Raw genomic sequence first — 20,658 nt, forward strand, 5'->3', positions numbered from 1 at the left:
ATGACATCACATAGAGATTAAAAAACTGATCTAGTACCAGGAAAAAGTTAGCAAAAGTAATACAATTATACTAAGAAAAAGGAAATATTTCCCAAGTCACTGTGCATTGTCATTGTACTCAAGAAAACGGTGGTCAGTTCATTTTGAGCTACTTAAGATTTTAAGACTGGAGGGCATAGACTTTCTGCTCAAGTAGTTCAGAGTGGCTGGCAGTGGAAGCCCTGCCAAGAATATCGAGAAAACGAAAAATAAATCGTATAAAGGTATGAAAGAGAACTGAAGCAACCAGTACTAGAAGGACTAACATTCCAAATAGGAGAAAAAATATCAGAGATAAGCTGACTTCTGTAACCACTGAGGACACGTGTGGACTCTGAGCAGGCAAGAGGTTGAGAATCTGGGTTTGTCCCAAGCAGGAGACCACTGCCCTCTTCTTCTTTTAAAGTAACTCGTGTTCACTGTAACCAGTAAAGCAATGTATGATATTTAAATTATTCCTCCAATCTCCCCTCTGTTCCTACTATCCTGAGATAATTAATCTTTATTAATAGTCAAATATGTTTTTCACATCTTTTTTTATGCTTATACAAACATATCATTCAAACATATATATATACACACACAAAAGGATTTTGTTTTTGTTTATTTTTCCCTCCAAATTTTTTATCTATATAGCCAGCTCATTCTTTTTAATAACTGATAATTACAAAGTACACATCTTATTATCTAACCATTCTCCTATTAACAGACATTCAAGTTTTCCCCAACATTTTGCCATTATAAGGCTGGAACACCATCTTATATATCTGTGTGTTTATTTCTACAGGACAGACTCCCAGAAATAGGATTATTGTATCAAAGGGCATATGTATTTAGATATTTCAGATTATTTTCTCAAAAGATGGCAGCAATTCACACACTAAGAAATTTGTGTGTATTTTTTTCCTTTTAATTTTCACTGGTATGAACAGATTAAAAAAATGGGTTAATTTATTCTTACTTTAGTTTATATTTCCCTAGCAGAAATGTTGATCATCTCATCAACTGGAATTTCCTCTTCTGTATGAATTCTCTTTTCCACCTTTGCCCATTTTCCTATTTGGCTGTCCTTTTGTTATCAATTTACAATGGCTACGTGAACATAAGCAGTTTTAACCATTTAACTGTCACATACAACATAAAGTTTTCCTCTTAGTCCGTCATTTGTTTCCTGTTTATTTATGGTAGCTATGTCCTTTTTAATCTAAAGTTGAAATAACAGTCTTTGGGATCTTTCATTCATGCTCTTGCTCAATAAAGTGTTGAAAAAGAATAAAGTTCAAAGCTCTAACTGCTATATGGAAAATGAAATTATTCATTTGGCACCTGTGCCAGTTTGAATCTATGGTGAACCCCAGAAAAGCCATGTCCTTTAATCCTCATTCAGTATTAGTGGCTGGGAACTTTTTGATTGTTTCCAAGGCATGTGACTCACCCAATCGTGGGTAGTAACTTTTGACTACATGATTTCCATGGAGGTCTGTCTCCACCCATTCAAGGTGGGGTTACTTACTGGAGCCCTGTAAGAGGGAACCATTTTTGGAAAAAGCTGCAGAGCCCACATAGCTAGAGACCTTTGGAGATGCAGAAGGAAAACACTCAGGGGAGAGCTTCATGAAACAAGAAGCAGGGAGAGAAAGCTAGCAGATGCCGCCATGTTTGTCATGTGCTGTTTAAACTGAGAGAGAAATCCTGAATGTCATCAGCCTTCTTGAACATCTTTATCTGGATGCCTTAGACGTTTCTATAGACTTGCTTTAATTTGGACATTTTCATGTCCTTAGAACACGTAAACCCCTTTTAAAAGCCATTCCCTCCAAATTTTTTATCTATATAGCCAGCTCATTCTTTTTAATAACTGATAATTATAAGTACACATCTTATTATTTAACCATTCTCCTATTAACAGACATTCAAGTTTTCCCCAACATTTTGCCATTATAAGGCTGGAACACCATCTTATATATCTGTGTGTTTATTTCTACAGGATAGACTCCCAGAAATAGGATTTCTCCCAGCTAGCAAACGAGAACAGCACCTGTTTTAAAAATTCCACTTAGTGACTTACCTGCATTACTAAAGTGTCTTTTGCTGGGGTGACTGTAGTTATCTCTTGGGTGTCCATGCATCTGTGGGCCATGGGAGGGAGGCAAATGAGGTTTCTGAGGGTGAAGGTTGTGTGGGGTATGGGACTGAGACATCAGGGAATCTCGGCTTGAGCCTGAGGCCTCTGGTCGAAATGGTTTTTTACTACCCATCATGTCATCTTTCTTTTTTTGCTCCTGTAGAATAAAAGGAAACCAAATAATCTCAAGATCCCAGGCCTGATTCCTGAGAGCAGAACAAAGATTATCACTCCCAAGTACTTCCCTCTTGACTTCTGACCTGCTATTTAATACCTTCTTACCAAAAAATGCTTATCAACTTCACTGAGCACTCACAGCATAACCAGACTAATAGTTATCCACCTGCTGATTTTGACTTACCGGGCCACACCAAGAAAACTTTCACTGATCAGAATCTGTAAGAACACACACACAGACTGCTAGATGTACAGGGTATGGAACAGGAGGCTAGGCTGTCAACACTCTCAGAGAATCATCCTGAGCTGTGCTAAAACAGACTACCAACTTATTCTGATTAGGGAAAAAAAAAACTAACTTGTGCAATGGGAACTGGTTCCAAAGCCAAAGTCATCAGGCTAAATATCTAAATGTTTGAATAACATCACTTCTTTATTACACAAGTAAAATGTTTCACATAAAAACATCAGAAAATACAGTAAGTAAAAATGTGAGAAATGCAAAGTAAGCTTGACTCTCACCACCAAGGAGTAAGTACTGTTAACAATTCGGTCTATAACTTTCCAAGTTTCTCATGTTTTTATATATATAGATGTTTAATAAACAAAAAATATTATTTGGTATTCTTGTCTTTTTTCACTTCTTATATTGTGAAAAATCTTCCCATGTAAATACTTATTTTTACAATAACTATTATATTCAATGGTTGAGTTGTATTCCCTGATAGGGATACATCATAATCTGTTTGACCTGTTTCTTATTGTTAGACTTTTAGCTCATTTCCATTATAAACATATTTAAGTATTTAATTATTTCCTGAAAATAAATCCTTAGATGTAGAACTCATGTTTTTCTCTTCTGATAAATGGTATCTTAAGTGTCCTCTGGAAAAGGTTATTACAATTATACCCCCACTAGTAGGAGAGCATTAGTTTTGTTATTTGACGTATACTGAGTTCTGATACATTGATTAATAAAGCCCTTTACCATTACGTGTTCAACTTTAAAGTCTTCTTCTAACTTTCACTCCCTCCTAAAGGTCTTTCCTATCTCTTTTATTCCTCCTGCGGGCTTTTCTTACCATTCTCTCAACGAGTTAAAATAATGCTTAAAATTTGCAGTAACACTTAGCAATATTAGTGTATTATACCACATTCTTTCAAGCAAAATTAAATTACAAATTACTTGCTAAAACTTCACCAACCAGCACAGAGTTGAGCATAGAACAGGTTCATGCAACAAACACTTACAGAGAGAGCACTTCCCCTGTATTCAACACCATTCTCAGTACTGAGGATACAGCAGTGGATAAGAGACATAACATATTTTCCTATACAGAGCTGACATGCTAGTGGAGGAAGTATATGATACTAAGAGATTAGCCCTAAATGGCTGATACCCCACTTGTCCATGGGACAAGTCAGCAGATCTGCAAATCCATATGCTTATACCCAAGGAGCGCTGCCTCGACAGCACCAGCCAACTCACTTCCATCCCCACTGCTCTGCACCCAAGAAGGGGAGGGACCTTCGGAACACCTATGCATGCTTGTTCCTTTAGGTAGCAGCTGAGACTTTACATACAAAAGCTGGAAGGATGCCAAGAAAAAGATCCAGAAAAAAAACCAGGAAAAGTATTTACTGCTCACAACCATGTTCGCCATCAGAAGCCACATTTATAAACTACCATTACGACATGTACATATGGAAGAAGACTTGAGGAATAAATGATTCCAGGACATAAGAACACAAGGTAACAATCCCTTATCAGAAATTTAACACCGCTTCCCATACACTATTTTAATCATCTGGTCTCACTGTCAGCTTGACTGCTAGGATAGCACGTTGAAAAACTGTACAGGTAATACAGCGAAAAGAGCCCACTGCAGCCTTGAGGCTGCTGTCCACACACTGTGACCTGACGTATATTCGTCCATACCCTTTCGCCCCTGTGCCTCCATCTTTTAAGTAAGGACAGAAGACCAGTGACCCTTTCATTATCAGCAATCTACTATTCTATAATCACCTCCCCATGGAAAAACAATAATTAAAGGAATTCTTCTGCATGTTTTTTATTTATTTGAACTCAGATTAAATTTGTATTTTACCTCCTCTTCTTGAGATCTTTTCTTATGAGCCATCTTGTATAACTTATGCAGTTTTCGAGCATCAAATTCTGTAAACTTGGAAACAAAAATCCATAGGTTCCTTTAAAAAAAAAAAGTTCTGATAAATTACAAAATTAGGAAAATAAATTATTTATTCACTTTTTGGATGACAAGCTATTGAATTTTGCCCTGCAACACTCTCCAAATGCACAAATTAAGTTACAGAAATATTCTTTGCAGTCTTTGCATCGATACATCTTTACATGCTACCGCTAACAGAGTTTGACTGAGAGGTCGAGATTCTAGAGTTCTCTTCTCATAGCTAAAACCCTTTCTAATCAGGTGCAGGGGCGGTTCCATGGTAGAACGCTTGCCTTCCACGCAGAAGACCTGGGTTTGATTCCCAGACCATGCACCTAAATTTAAAACAAAACAAAACAAAAAACTCTTCAATCTATAGTAATCATACTCAGGGTCAAACACTTTCTGACCTTCCAGCCCTAAAAGTTTTCCTACACCTTCCCCACTGTCTGGACTCTGACACGTATTCCATCATTACCATCATCTCCCAGGTAGAAACCTATATACAGACAGTCACCTCAGCATGCCGCACTACTGCGTGAACACCCACCCTGGCTTCCTATTAAACCTGCTGCATCAGGTGCACAGCCATTTACCTGCCTCTCTGAGGCCTTCTATAATAGGGCTTCAGTCTTCTAAACTTAGCTTTAAACCCTAAAATCTCCCAGTATCCTCACTGTCCCCTTTCAAGACTTTGCTAACGGCTGAAAATGTCTCTCTTCATCTAAGCAATTCCACTCTGCTATTCTAAGCCCAGTTCAAATGTAGCTGCCTCTAAGATGCCTTCCCCCTCTACACTTGGTCCTGCATTTCCACTTCACAATGGACAGTTTCTCAGGAGTCCTCTACTATGTCCTAAATGCTTAAGAGGCAAAGACTACTGCTAGCCAAGGGCACAATAACTAGCACAGTTAACACAGACAATTCCAAGTGCTGAGTAGGAAGCCTAGTTTCATCGATCAGTGTACCAGCATGACTTTTTGTTCTCTGCTAAATGGAATTAAATTATGTAAAAAGAAAGTCAGGTGAGCCAGATAGAGGAATGGTAATAGTGTTAAGAGAAAGAGAAGTGATATTTCAGAGATTAAATCTTTTTTTTTTTTCAGTTTGAAGCATGTTATGGACACCCCATCATTGCAGAAGTTTGTGTTGTTGTTTTTTTAAAATCTACTTTTCACTCAAAAAACCAATCCACTTAATTTCAGTTAAAAACAGAGGTCATCATGTGGAAGAGAGGAAACTGCAGGGGTACTTGGAGTCTAAGTTGTAAAGGTGTTTGTGTGTGATGGCATGAGGCTGGACTTTATCCAGGACAGAGTAGGCCAGGGGAGGAACCAAATAAAACTTTACACTAATAAGTTATATGATCAGACTTTGCAAAGCATTGTTGGAGCTGGGCTGGTGGGGTCACAAGCCTGATCAGAAAGTTGTTGGAGTACTTTAGAGGTGGATAAGGAGGACCTGACCTAGGACACAGATTCAAGAACAGAGATTTGAGGTCTACTTCGGGGGTGCATGGGCAGATTTTAGCAATTGGATAGGGGTGTCAGGAGCCAGAGGCTTTCAGATACCTCTGAGATTTCTGTTTTAGAAAAGTAGACAGCGGTGAGAAGAAAGAAATAACATTTGAGTGGCTAGGTACTATAGAAGTCAATTTTTCACCAACTTGAAAGTATGTAATAAATAACTTACCCAGTCATAAAAAAACAAAAACAAAAACAGAGGTCATCAGGAGATAGAAATAGGGTAGATATTGGGTAACTGGAACTGAAGGAGCACAGATTGTGCAACAGGACTAATTGTAAAAATTCAGAAATGGATAGCACAATACTACCTAACTATAATACAATAATGTTAGAACACTGAATGAAACTGAATGTGAGAATGATAGAGGGAGGAGGCCTGGGGGCACAAACGAAATCAGAAGGAAAGATAAACGATAAAGACTGAGATGGTCAATCTAGGAATGCCTAGAGTGTGAAATGATAGTGACTAAATGCACAAATTTAAAAATGTTTTGCATGAAAAAGAACAAAGGAAAGTCAATAATACAGGGTGCTGAAAATAGATGGTAATTAATATTTTAAAACTTTAACTTATGTATGAGACTAAAGCAAAAAATATTTACTTGGTACATAATCTATACTTTGACTAGTACATTTCCTAATATAACTTATGTGGATAGCTTAACTGAACACCGTAAGTATATGGAACCTTAAGTAGGACATGAGATTTAGTAGGTTTGTCCAGAGTGATGCCTCGATAAATCCCAGAAGGATTTGAACAGCGAATAAAAAGGTATTTGCAAAGTCCCCTTGGGGGAATGGTGAGAAAGGGGGAAAATTCAACTTCTCCAAGTGGAGAATTCTTGACATTCTCACAGGCAGTGGGGACAACCAAAGCAATAGCTTGAGCCCCCAATCTTGGGGTTTGTTCATATGAACTTTAACCCTACGAAGGAAGGCTAAGCCTACTTAAAATTGGGCCTAAGAGTCACCCCCAAGAGAGCCTCTTTTGTTGCTCAGATGTGGCCTCTCTCTCTCAGCCAACACAACAAGCAAACTCACTGCCCTCCCCCTCTCTACGTGGGACATGACTCCCAGGGGTATGGACCTTCCTGGCAACATGGGACAGAAATCTGAGAATGAGCTGGGACTCAGCACCAGGAGATTGAGAAAACCTTTTCAACTGAAAGGAGGAAGAGAGAAATGAGACAAAATAAAGTGTCAATGGCTGAGATTTTCCAGAGTTGAGAGGTCATCCTGGAGGTTATTCTTACACATTAGATATCACCTTTTAAGTTAAGGCATAACAGAGAGGCTGGAAGGAACCGCCTGAAAATGTAGAGCTGTGTTCCAGTAGCCATGTATCTTGAAGATGATTGTATAATGATGTAGCTTTCACAATGTAACTGGGTGATTGTGAAAGCCTTGTGTCTGATGCTTCTTTTATCTACCTTATGGACAGATGAGTAAAACAGATGGATTAAAAATAAATAAATAACAGGGGGAACAAATGTTAAAATAAATTTAATAGACTGAAATGCTAGGATCAATGAAAGGGAGGGGTAAGGGGTATGGTATGCATGAATTTTTTTCTGTTTTCTTTTTATTTCTTTTTCTGAATTGATACAATGTTCTAAGAAATGATCATGATGATGAATATACAACTATGTGATGAAAAAAGAATGCTCATATTGTATGTTGATTGGTTTTATCAATAAAAATTTTTAAAAAAACCAATCCACTGGAAAAAAGGTATATTTTACAAAGATTATTACATTAACTGTGATATATAAAAATTCAAGAAAACCATGGATATGGAAAGAGACTTAATACATTTAAAACTTCTCTTAGAAATTCCAGTCATGCTTTCTTAAAATATCAAAAGTGAATATACAAATGAATTGTCATAATGTCACAGGAACAAAAGTTCTGATTAACTGCATCTATCCAAAATACCACTAGCATTCCTAGTTATTAAAAGGGAATGAGAATAGATAACTCCTAGTTCTAGTGGTTTTAATTTTTGTTTTGCCTCATGTGGTGGCAGAGAACTAAAACACATTCCCATACTTTATGAGAGTATCCAACTCCAACTGAGATGACTAAAGCAGTGAAACTACTTTAAAAGAGCAAGTCTTTATTCCAAGAAAAGGTCAACAAATTCTGTATCACTATCTTTCTCTTATAAAATAAATTAATGCCCTCATCAAATTCATTCAAAAGTCTGGCCTTAGGGGCACGGCCTATTAAAGAAAAAATCAGTTAAAGATTGCAAGTATGTTGCCAATAGCTGGGTCTGGTTGGGGAAAGAGCTGGATTAGGATTCTTCTAATCCCTATTCAGTACTATAGGCTGGGGAAATGATTAGATTATCTCCACAGCGATGTGACTCCATCAAGCGTGGGCATTAAACTTGATTATAGACGGAGATGTGTCTCCACCCATTCTATGTGGATCTTTAATAGTTTACTGGAACCTATGAGGGAGCTCCTTTTGAGAATGAGGAGAGAGCTGCAGAACCATGACAGAAGGGCGAGAGAACCACAGAGTCCACCCAGCCAGCGACCTTTGGAGATGAAGAAGGAAAACGCCTCCTTGGGAGCTTCATGAAGCAAAAGGCCTGGAGAGAAAGTTTAGCAGACGCCGCCATGTTCACCACATGCCCTTCTAGCTGATAGAGAAACACTGAACATCACTGGCCTTCTTGAACCAAGGTATCTTTCCCTGGAAGCCTTAGGTTAGACATTTCTATACACTTGTTTTAATTTGGACAATTTCACAGCTTTAGAACATGTAAACTAGCAAGTTATTAAATTTCCCTTTTAAAAAGCCATTCAGTTTCTGGTGTATTGCATTCTGGCAGCTAGCAAACTAGAACAGGTGGCTATGAAACAAAAACAGATCACACACACACACTGTCAAGTCACAACAGGCAAATTCCAGGCCAAGGTCAGTTACCTTCTCCACAGTTTGACATGCTCCTGGTCTGAATAAGCTTTAAGGCACTCGGCTATCCGGTCTCCGATTTTCAGCAGGCAGTTGCGGGTATGCTCTAGCTGTTCTTGTACATTGAGTCCCTTGTCTGGTTTGTCCAGCTGTTTCAGTGCCTTTTTCACTGGCCTCATCCTCTCCTTACACTAGAACAGGTCAACAAAGTAGAGACATAAAACATCGGCAGCAAAAAATCTTCTCCTTTGTTTACTGTGCCCTGAATTCCAACATCATCTAAAGGATAGCCCACCCTCATGTCATATAATCACTAGAGGAGGAACAGTAAAGCCAGTGGAAAAGGAATCAAAGTTAGATTCAGTAAGAAAAACCTGAAGTACAAGCCTAAGAACCATCCATCTCTTAGAGCTCTATGGATGACCTTTTACTCCTTACTCAGCCTTGCAAAAATACCATTTCCTCAGCTGAAAGAGGGGAACAATAATACCTCATAAGGTCATTAAGATCAAATGAAAAGCAAAATGACAGGCTTAATCTGAAAACCTTCCACTACAAAGTATCTAAAAATACAAGATAAAATATTTACAAATCCTTTAGGCTTGTAAGAAAGTAAGAGAAAAGCTTCCAGATAAAGACAAATCTTTTTCTCTACCTTCCCAACAACCACTAGAACAGTAAATGGGCTCCCTTTAAAAAAGAATAAACAAACACACAAGGAAGGGAAAATGAGAAAGAAAACAAATAGCAATAAAATATTGGCAGCACGCGAAATGACTTAACAGAGCTGAGAAAACTGCCTTATTTACACTGAAAAATTCCTGAAAATAGGGATGAGGGCTAAAATAAGGATTGGTTTAAAGACTGCTTAAGAAGTAGCAGATACCCAGAGATCCTCAACTCCATCAAGTAAAAGATAAAGAGGTTTATTCTCTTAAGAGGATACAAGAAAGGTGTCTGAACTGAGACATGGCACAGTTGAGGGACAAGTCTACTGTCCTGTAAACAGGAACACAAAACCAACACCAAAAACAAAAGAAGCTGTCTATCCACTGAAGTTTCCCAGTAAAGCAGCATGGCCAGATCACCTACTGTGAAAACACTCAAAGTAGATCTAGCAAACACATATGCTCAGATCCTCCAATCAGGTTTTTAGTTCCCGACTCTTAAATATAAGTAGACAAAAAAGGATTACCAAACCATCTGAGGAAAAAGTAACATGAACAGAAACAAATTAAAAATAAAGCATTCCAAGAACCACGAGGGGAATAGATCTTATAAACAGAAACACGACAAAAGAAATGAAAAGCTCAAAAGAAATAATGGGAGATAAACTTGAAAGAACCTTCCAGAAAGTAAAAAATGGAAAATAATAAAAGATAATAAAATTAGAGGACCAGAGGCCAAAATCCAAAATCAAAGAGTTTAATAAAGATAAAGACGAGCGTGTGGCATGGGGGGATTATTGGTTAAATGCAGATTCCTAGGCCATCCCTTAGCGATTCTCTTTGGATAGGGATAGTTCTGAGATGGAGTCCAGAGACCTTCACTTTAAACAAACATTCCTGGTGAATCTGCACTGGGTGTTCAAGGAGGAAAGAATCAACCCTGCTTTGGGTTTGGTCTCTGTGAGACCTCTGAACAGGCTGGTGAACCTCAAAACCGAATTTGATAGCCACACCAACCTGTCACGGAGCTTTTGCGGGAGATCCAGCTATTTCCAAAGAGAGCTGGGCCATGAGTGATTTGTCAATGTCTATGGTGGTCCCAAGAATATACCTCACAGACATCTGACTCCTGGGATCATAACTGACCAGGGTCCCAGCTGCAGCGCTCTGAAACCCAAGGCTGAGTTTGCACCAAGTCTACACTTCCCATTGGGTAGGCACAGCAGAGATACTAAGTGTTAGTGATTAAATCTGGTCCCCCAAGAAGACGTGTTCATATCCTAGCTCCAGTCTTGTGGATATGACTCCAATTGCAAATGATACCTTTGAAGATGTTATTATTAGTCAAGGTATGGACTCGTTAGTGAATAGGATCTTTGAAGATTCTATTTAGATGAAGTCAAATTGAATCAGGGTAGTCCATACGACTGGAGTCCTTATAAGCAAAGGAAATTCAGATGCAGTTTGTGGTTGGAAGCCAGAAGTTAGAAGCAGAAGAAAGAGGAGAATGAGAGATTATCTTGTGACGGAGGATTGCCAGCAGCTGAAAACTACAAACTTCGGAGAAAGTATGGCTTAACTGACACCATGTCATCATGACACTTCCAAAACTGTGAGCCAATAAATTCTCGCCGTTTAAACCAAAAAAAAAAAGATAAAGATGAGAACTTTTGGGGATATTAACACAAAACAACTGACGAAAGTTTCTCAGAACTGGAAGATGAACTAAGATATATGATTGTATCAGAATACTGAAATTTCAGTGTGATGAAAACTCTATAAAATTCCATTTGCTTTGTAATAATTCACTTTCTACATACACTTAATGATCTGTTCTTTTTTTCAGTGCTGTACCACAGTTTTAAAAACCACAGAATAAAAAGACACACCCACATACTGGAAGATATTTGCGATGAATGTAACCTAAAAGATCAGTATCAAGAACTGTAGTGGTTTGAAGCTCTATGTATCCCAGAAAAACATGTTCTTAAATTTAATCCATTCCTATGGGTGTGAACCCATCCTAAGTAGACCTTTTGATAAAGGCCTACTTCAGTTAAGGTATAGCCTACCTCAGTCAGGATGGGTCTTAATCCTATTATACTGGAATCCTTTATGAGAATGAAATTCAGACAAAGGAAAAGAAAGCCACAGGAAGCAAGAAGTAGACCCAGAAGAGAAAGGAAACACCAGAAGATGTCACCAAGTGACTTGTCATGTGACAGAGCAGCCACAGTCATTAGAAAGAAAGCATTGTCTCAGTTTGGACTTTATTTTAGCCTTATAACTATAAGCTAATAAATTCCCATTGTTTAAGCCAACCTATTTCAGGGTATTTGCTTGAGCAGCTTAGGAGACTAAAACAAGAACGTACAAAGAATTTCTATAAAAAAAGATAAGGAAAGGGATATTACCCTAATAGGCAAAGAATATGAACAGGCAATTCACTGTCCACTGGGAAAAAATGAATGCCCAAAATATGAAAATAAATGTTCCACTACACAGCCAGTCAGTATTTCAGACCCCTCAGACTGGCAAAAATTAAGATGTCAGAAATTACCAAGATGCTGGGAAGCAACCAGAACTCACATTCACTGCTAAAAGCGCAAGACTCTACAATTACTCTAAACATTAATTCAATCATATCTAATAAAATAGTAGACATGCATACCCAGAGATAACCCAGTATTTCTGCCCCAGCTATATACTCTAGAAACGTTCTTACACATGTGTACAAGCCAATATTTACAAAAACTACACTGAAGAATACTTCTAGTAGTAAACATTTGGAAAAACCTAAATATCCATCAACAGGAGAAAGAATAAATCGTAGAACTTATAAAATAGAATAGCATGAAGCAACGTGGATAAATAGGAAAAACATACATGTTGATGGAGAAAAGGCAGGTTGAGGACACAAAAAATGTATCATCATTATATAAAGTTTTAAACCATGAAAGGCAATTTACTAAATTGCTTTTAGATAAATGGGAGTCCAGGTAGCATAATGGTTAAGAACCCAAGCTCTCATGCCAAATACTTGGGTCAAATCTTTGCTCTATGTGACATAGGGTAAATCCATTAACCTCCCTTCACCTTATTTTTTTTAATGTAAAATGGAGATAATTACCTACTTCATAGGAACATACATGTAAAACATACAAACAGTGCCTGGCTGTTTCTGTGAGCTAGTATTATCTTTACAGACACAATCAGTAAAACTCTAAAACCATGCATGGGAATGGTACCTGAATTCAGAAGGGCAGTTTCTTCTGAGGAGGTAAGGAATAGCATAGGCTTAGGGCAAAGCATACCAAGAAATTCAATTTTATTTGTTGAGCATTAAAAAAAAATCAAATTTGACAAAACTTCATGGTATCTACATCAGTGTCTACTACATTTCTGAAAATGTTCTGTATTTTTTAAATAAGATTTCATAATATAAAAAACAAGATTAAATAAGCCTATACATGAAAGCATTTTTTAAAATGGTAAAATGCTCTAGAAGCATCAGTTATTAATTTCTCTTTTAAATAATGGGTTAAGGAAAAACCAGGAACTATATCAGATAGATTGGTGTGTAATGAATTTATTCACTTATTATATCATTTATTCATGTACTTCTGTAGCACCTAAATGTACTTTATATAAGACATAATACTTGCCCTCAGAGAGCTCACAGGCAGAAAAATAGATTTAAGAAAAATGAGGCTAAAGAAAAATATATATATACACACACAGACACATACATATGCCTATTGACTTTTTTTTTTTTTTTTTTTGCATGGGCAGGTATCAGGAATCGAACCCGGGTCTTCAGCATGCAGGTGAGAACTCTACCTGCTGAGCCACCATGGCCCACCCTATGCATATTGATTTTTGAGAACAAAGAGAAAGTGGACAAAAGAAAGAAGACTGCCTTACAGAATGGGATAAAAATTCTTTCTTTTGCTGCCACTGGGCAGGAATATTTTGAGATCCAGAAGATCATTCTCTTTGAGAATCAATTAGATGTTCAAGTGAATTGTGATGTACGGAAGGTTGGGGAGCAGAAGAGAGAAGTGTGAGAAAGGGAAGAGAATAGTGAGAGGAGCACCATGAAATAAATGTACAGCTCCAGTACGAGGCTAAGGGGCCCTGAGAACATACAGGCCTGCATCCAATCCCATGCAGGACATGGTTTATACATTTCTTCCTGCTCATGTTCCCTGCTTCATAAGAGGAAAGATAATTTCCTTGACCATGTCCTAGCTCTTAGCCCCACAGCACGAATCAGGTAAGGTTCTTTATGACACATCCATCACTGCTCTAACCCACTTGCCAGGCTGCCCATGTTTCTACAGAAATGAAGCCAAGGCTCCTCTCATGCCATGCTGCCCTTGCTCTGAGGGCTCTAGCCACAGCCGCCTTCTAACCGCTTCAAATTCAGCAGACTCAGTCCTACCACACAGCCTCTGTGTGTCTTGTCTTGGTATGTTCTTCCCTCTTCTCTTCTGTCATTACCTTCTGTTCTTCCTTTAGAACCCAACCCAAACATTACTTTCCTAAGCCTGCCTTCCCAGACACCTCCTGTAGAGGGTGAATCCCCTTACTTTCATATTCTCAATAGCATCATATCTCTCCATAATCCTGTTCCAGTATCACAAACATGATTTGTGTAGTTATCTATCTCCCCTACTCAAGTATAAAATCTATATTGATAGAGATAGTATGTGTCCATTCACCATAGTAACTCCAGAAGCGTTCACAAAGTAGTCAATAAATGTTAGCTGAATGAATACATTTGTTTTCAACTAGAAAAATGCCTGTAAGGGCCCCTGCAGTCTTTCCAACTGGAAATGCAAGGCATGAAATCCATTCCCTAAACCTATTCCTCCCTAGACAGCAAATAAGAAAAGCTACTTTTGCCAGCCTGCTTGAGAGAACAAGGTCTTCAGAAATTAGAAGCGATTTATTTCCAAAGCAATGTACTAATTCATAGATCAACTGAGGCTAGAGTTACATAAGCACTGTGGCTGCAGACACCGGCATCCCTCAATTTCAGGACTTACTATGCTGAAGGTCTCCTGGTCCAAATCATCATCCTCATCCTCTCCAATGGGGACAGGTTCACTTCCTGCCGTAATATGAACAGGACCCTGAGATCGCTTTGATTTACTTGAAGATTTGGCATCACCACCTTTAGGCTTTTAAAAAAAAGTTAGAAGAAGTCATCATGATTTGTGCAATCCTTCATTGAAACTTGGACCTTTTAACTATGTCACATCATTATAGTGGATAAATACGATAGACTCAGTTTATAAAAAAGGTAAAATAAAGTCCTCTAAGACATCAAGAAGCCAAATCTACATGATTAATAACTAAATCATACATCACTTCTATTTCTACCTAAATGTACCCCATTTTAACTTCATCTTCATCAGTGCTATTTTGGGCTTTTATTACATCATTCATAAAATGTATACAAATGTTATCTGGAAACTAACATTGTAAATTGGCAGAACTCTTGTGGAATATCATGCAGTACCTTTTATTAACAGCTTACAAATGTTCATACTTTTTGATCTTAGAATCTGTATTTTTTATTGCAAATAACGAACAAATATCAAAAATGTATTAAATGAAGGGCTGCAGAAGGATACATACATTATGACTTCATATATGAACATTTAAAAACATAAAACAATATTGTCCTTGTTTATGGTTAAATACTATGAAGTACAAGTATAAAAACACAAATGCCAAAGCCTCAAACCAAGTTCAGGGTAGAGATAAACTCTGGAGAAGAGAAAAAAAGGACAGAAGAGTAATGAAATCAGGGAGAAGTAAGAGAGGGGAGCTTTAACAGTATTACTAATGTGCTCACAAAACACAAAATACACTAGTTAAAAGTTTTTTTTAAAAAGCCCCTTGAAGTAAACATGATAACTGTCAGTAATAGATTACTATGAAATCTGGGTAGTGGATAAATGGATGTCTGTTAAATTGTCCTTTGTGCTTCTATTTTTTAAGTATTTCAAATATTTCACTTTAAAAAAAGAATATGCTTCTGTGGGTGTACAAACACAAAGATAATTTAACACAGTATAACTGAGAACACCAATTTGATAGCAATTTCAAAATAAGACATTAAAAATGCTTTCTAAACACAGAATCCTATCAAAAGCAATTTCAAAATAAGACATTAAAAATGCTTTCTAAACACAGAATCCTATCTATTAAAAATGATCTTAACATTTATTGGCTTGGAAAACTCTTCACAGTATAAGTTGGATAAAAAGCTACCCAAACAGTCTGATATATGTACTAATACGTAAAAAAGTTCCAGAGGTACTCACCAAGAAATCTATTACACTTATTTTTGGATAGTGAAGTTATATCACTGTTTTTTGGTTTTATATTTTAATAATATTAAAAATTACTTACAAAAAACTATAATTAAAAAATTAAAAATAATTTTAAAAATCACTTATAAAATATTTTTTCAAAAGTTGGCAAGTGTACATGCAACACTATACCACAATTCTGTGGATTGGAATGAACTTCACAAAACTCAAATGAAAAGATTATATAAAAACAGGGCTTTTCATCCATTTCTACGATGAAAGCTTAACTCTCAATAATTGTTTTAAATCCTAAACCCTTCAAATATTCAAAATGATCTGTGGATTATGCTCTTCTATCCTAAATCTGAAGAAATGTTTCAGGAAGTAGAGTTCCCTCATCTGGCCTATCTCATTTAAGCATACCCTCTGAAGCATGTAGTAAAAGATCAAAAACATCTATATTCAAGAACATCTCAAATTTTCATGTTCCCCTCTCTGCACAAGAAATGGAGGCATCACTCCTGCAGCCCCATCCTTCTTCCTTAGATAAATACTTACAAAGACAATTGTTCATGGGACTTCAAACCCCGTTCTATTTCCAAATCCTTCAAAGGAATTGGAAAACTGTGAATATCTTAATAAGTAAAATGACATCAATACCTTTTCTTTCTTATCTTTTGACTTCTTCCTTTCTTTATCCCCTTCTTTGTCTTTCCTAGAACTCATCTGCTTTTCCTTATTCTCCTTGTTCTCTTTCTTCTTCTGTTTCTTTTTCATTGGGCTTTTTTCTAAGCCATCATCCTAGAACACAAACAGGTTCCCAGAGATATGTCCTTTTGCCACAAAGTATAAACTTGCTGAATTACTTTCTAGAGAAAGCAACACTGCCCCCAGATGGTGTGCATCTGTACATCTATAAGTTTTTTTTTCAAGCACGTAACTGTAAAAGCACTCATACGATTCTAATGTCTTTAGCAATAATGAGTAACCCTGTAGATGCTCTTTACTTATATTTCTTGTTCCATTCTTACAGCAACACTTCCACATACATGAGCATTTCCAGTTGACAAATGGAAAAAAACTGAGGACCAAGGGATTCTATACCTGCAAAAAGTCAGTTAATAATTGGTGAGGTTGCTAGGATTTGAATTCAGGTCTATCTATGACTCAAGTCCATGCTAGTGCCTATATCCCTTGCTGCTCCTCTTGGAACTAATCTCAAAATTCAATTACCCTTTCAGAGTAACAAAATAAAATTCCATAAAGTTGTTACTCAATGAAATACACAAAATAGCTGAGTGATACCAATTTTTTCACGTTGCCCAGACCAAAGGTTACAAACTGGTAGCCCTTGGACCACAGCCACAGATAAGTTTTGTTTGGCCCAACAATTCACTGAGCTGCATAGCAGCTGCCTCCTTCACGTTAGGCATGAGCTCTCTGGTTAACCACAGTCCCAACCACTCCCTATTATTCCCAACAATGAGGCTGGCTGGCAATGACCATTTATCATTAAAATTTGTGTGGTTCCCTTCATTTCCTTCCTTTATCTATGAATTTGCAATTGCTGACTTAAATGAACAACTGTATTCCTCTCTGACATGTAAAAAAAAAACAAAGACACACACACATATATATATTTTATTTTCACCTTATCTAATCTCCATGTACAAATATTTCAAATGTTTTGAACTATATCAAACTGTATGAGTTGGTACAATAGATGTAGCTAAAAAAAATAGCCCTCAACTAAAATCCTGTCCCATACCTTTACTTCCCCCTCTTCGGATGGATTATCTGAGTGTCTTGGAGATGAAAACTCAATTCCATGCTCATCTTTCAGCCTGGGCGCTTTGTTCTCTTTCTTTACTCGAGGCTTCCGTTTCTTTAATTTGGCCTAGAAAAGGGAGGAAAATAATGGATAAAACAACAAATCAAGTTCACAAAAAGCACGACCAAATAACGTTCTGATTTTTTAAGCAGAAACAGTCACCTAATTCAAACAAGGAAATTCAGAGGAAATCAAAGGAGTGAAACCAACTGTACCTGAAAAATGAGGAACTATGCAGTCCTTCTGTGTGTGTGTGCACATCCACACATATATATTTTATGGTTTTTTTAATTGAAGAGTTATAGGTCTACATAAAAATCATGCAGAAAGTACTGAGTTCCCATATACACCTCCCTCACGCTGTTTATATATTTTTATATATACCATACAAAAACATCGATATCCTACGGGTTGCATTCTGGGGGAATTTATCCTATAGTTACAAATCAAAGGATAGAAGAACACCACATGTACAAAGATACATTTAAAAATAGTCATGCCAGCAATAGTATTAACATTAAAAAACCTGGAAGCAAACTATCTATAAAAATAGGGTTGAAATATCTACACAGTCAAATATGACAGTAATCTAAAAAGGACACATGGGGATTTTGGTGAATTTTAAATTGTATATAATTTGTTTTGTTTATAATAAAAGAAAATAGATACAAATAGCATAGCTGTAAGAGCACTTGAAGAACATGCATACATAAGGGCTGTTAATGCAGGATGCAAATAATAGTGTCTCCTGTGGCTCCCCATCGCTCTACACCTGAATTTTGGCTGTTTCATAATGAAATGATAAGTTGTGAAAATAAAAGATGATAAAGCTCAAATAAATTAATTAGCACCTAGCTGGTAGGCTTCGCTGGGAAATTATAGAGGAAATTCAGTTTCTGAATTAACTGTGGATTCCAACGATCTGTTTTATTCCTGGGGCCCATTATTACAAGTAACCCAAAGTTGGAGCTAGTAGGCAAACTCAGTGGTATTCAATACAGGAACCAGAACCATGTTCCAAAACTGAGGAAGTAGAATAAAGAAAAGGAACACTATGTCTGGACTACTGGCACTGGGAGGAAATGAGAACTATTTTGAAGCAATATTTGAGGAGAATGGGCTTAAGAAAGTTGCCAGGGACTGGACACAAAAACTCAGAAATGGACAGCACAATACTACCTAATTGTAATGTAATTAGGTTAAAACACTGAATGAAGCTGCATCTGAGGTATAGTTGTTTTTTTCTTCTTTTTTCTTTTTTCTTTTTTTTCTCTCTATTATCGTTTTATTTCTTTTTCTGTTGTCTTTCTATTTCTTTTTCTAAATCGATGCAAATGTACTAAGAAACGATGAATATGCATCTATGTGATGATATTAAGAATTACTGATTATATATGTAGAATGGAATGATTTCTAAATGTTGTGTTAATTTTTTTAATTAATAAAAAAAAAAAAAAAGAAAGTTGCCAGGCATAGGACTGAGAAAGCCTTCTTGAGCAAAAGTGGGAAGAGAAATGAAAATAAAGTTTCAATGGCTGAGAGATTTCAAATAGAGCTGAGAAGTCATTCTGGAGGCTATTCTTACGCATTACACAGACGTCCCTTTTTGGTTTTTTGTTTTGTTTTGTTTTGGAGTAGAGGGTGTTTACGAGCTAAGGAATCGAACCCAGGTTTCCTGCATGGCAGACAAGCATTCTACCATTGACTCACCCACGTACTCCTACTTTTTAAGTTTTTAGTATATTAGAATAACTAGAAGGAAATACCTGAAACTGTTGAACTGTAATCCAGTAAACTTGATTCTTGAAGATGATTGTATAACTACATAGCTTTTACAGTGTGACTGTGAAAACTTTGTGACTTTAACACTCCCTTTATCCAATATATCGACAGAGGAGTAAGAAAAAGACAAAAATAAATAAATAGGTGGCGTTAAGGGGTATGTGATGTTTTGGATGTTCCTTTTTATTTTTAATCCTATTTTATTCTTATTTTTTGGAGTGATGAAAGTTTAAAAACCGACTGCCCAATTACAAAATGTGAAAAAGACTTGAACAGACACCTCTCAGAAGAGGAAATACGGATGGCCAAGAGGCATATGAAGAGATGCTCAATGTCCCTGGCCATTAGAGAAATGCAAATCAAAACCACAATGAGATATCATCTCACACCCACCAGAATGGCCATTATCAACAAAACAGAAAATGACAAGTGCTGGAGAAGATGCGGAGAAAGAGGCACACTTATCCACTGTTGGTGGGAATGTCAAAGGGTGCAACCACTGTGGAAGGCAGTTTGGCGGTTCCTCAAAAAGCTGAATATAGAATTGCCATACAACCCAGCAATACCATTGCTAGGTATCTACTCAAAGGACTTAAGGGCAAAGACACAAACGGACATTTGCACACCAATGTTTATAGCAGCGTTATTTACAATTGCAAAGAGATGGAAACAGCCAAAATGTCCATCAACAGAAGAATGGCTAAACAAACTGTGGTATATACATACGATGGAATATTATGCAGCTTTAAGACAAGATAAACTTATGAAGCATGTAATAACATGGATGGACCTAGAGAATATTATGCTGAGTGAGTCCAACCAAAAACTAAAGGACAAATACTGTATGGTCCCACTGATGTGAACGGACATTCGAGAATAAACTTGAAATATGTCATTGGTAACAGAGTCCAGCAGGAGTTAGAAACAGGGTAAGATTATGGGTAATTGAAGCTGAAGGGATACAGTGCAACAGGACTAGATACAAAAACTCAAAAATGGACAGCACAATAATACCTAATTGTAAAGTAATCATGTTAAAACACTGAATGAAGCTGCATCTGAGCTATAGG

General features: G+C 37.0%; 1 protein-coding gene across 8 annotated transcripts in view; it reads right to left on the bottom strand.

Moving 5' to 3' along the window:
• CHD2 (chromodomain helicase DNA binding protein 2) overlaps window positions 1-20,658 on the bottom strand; it is a 179,146-nt gene that overhangs the window by 22,256 nt on the left and 136,232 nt on the right. For all 8 annotated transcript variants that reach the window (XM_077124105.1, XM_077124107.1, XM_077124108.1 and 5 more), the window contains 6 exons: window positions 17,744-17,872; window positions 16,636-16,776; window positions 14,701-14,835; window positions 8,994-9,172; window positions 4,450-4,549; window positions 2,108-2,321 (listed from right to left, as the gene is read on the bottom strand). In XM_077124105.1, coding sequence (XP_076980220.1) covers window positions 2,108-2,321; window positions 4,450-4,549; window positions 8,994-9,172; window positions 14,701-14,835; window positions 16,636-16,776; window positions 17,744-17,872 — 898 coding nt within the window. The remainder of the gene's footprint in view (window positions 1-2,107; window positions 2,322-4,449; window positions 4,550-8,993; window positions 9,173-14,700; window positions 14,836-16,635; window positions 16,777-17,743; window positions 17,873-20,658) is intronic.

The sequence above is a fragment of the Tamandua tetradactyla genome, chromosome 12 (assembly GCF_023851605.1).
Source record: "Tamandua tetradactyla isolate mTamTet1 chromosome 12, mTamTet1.pri, whole genome shotgun sequence".
Classification (NCBI taxonomy): Eukaryota; Metazoa; Chordata; class Mammalia; order Pilosa; family Myrmecophagidae; genus Tamandua; species Tamandua tetradactyla.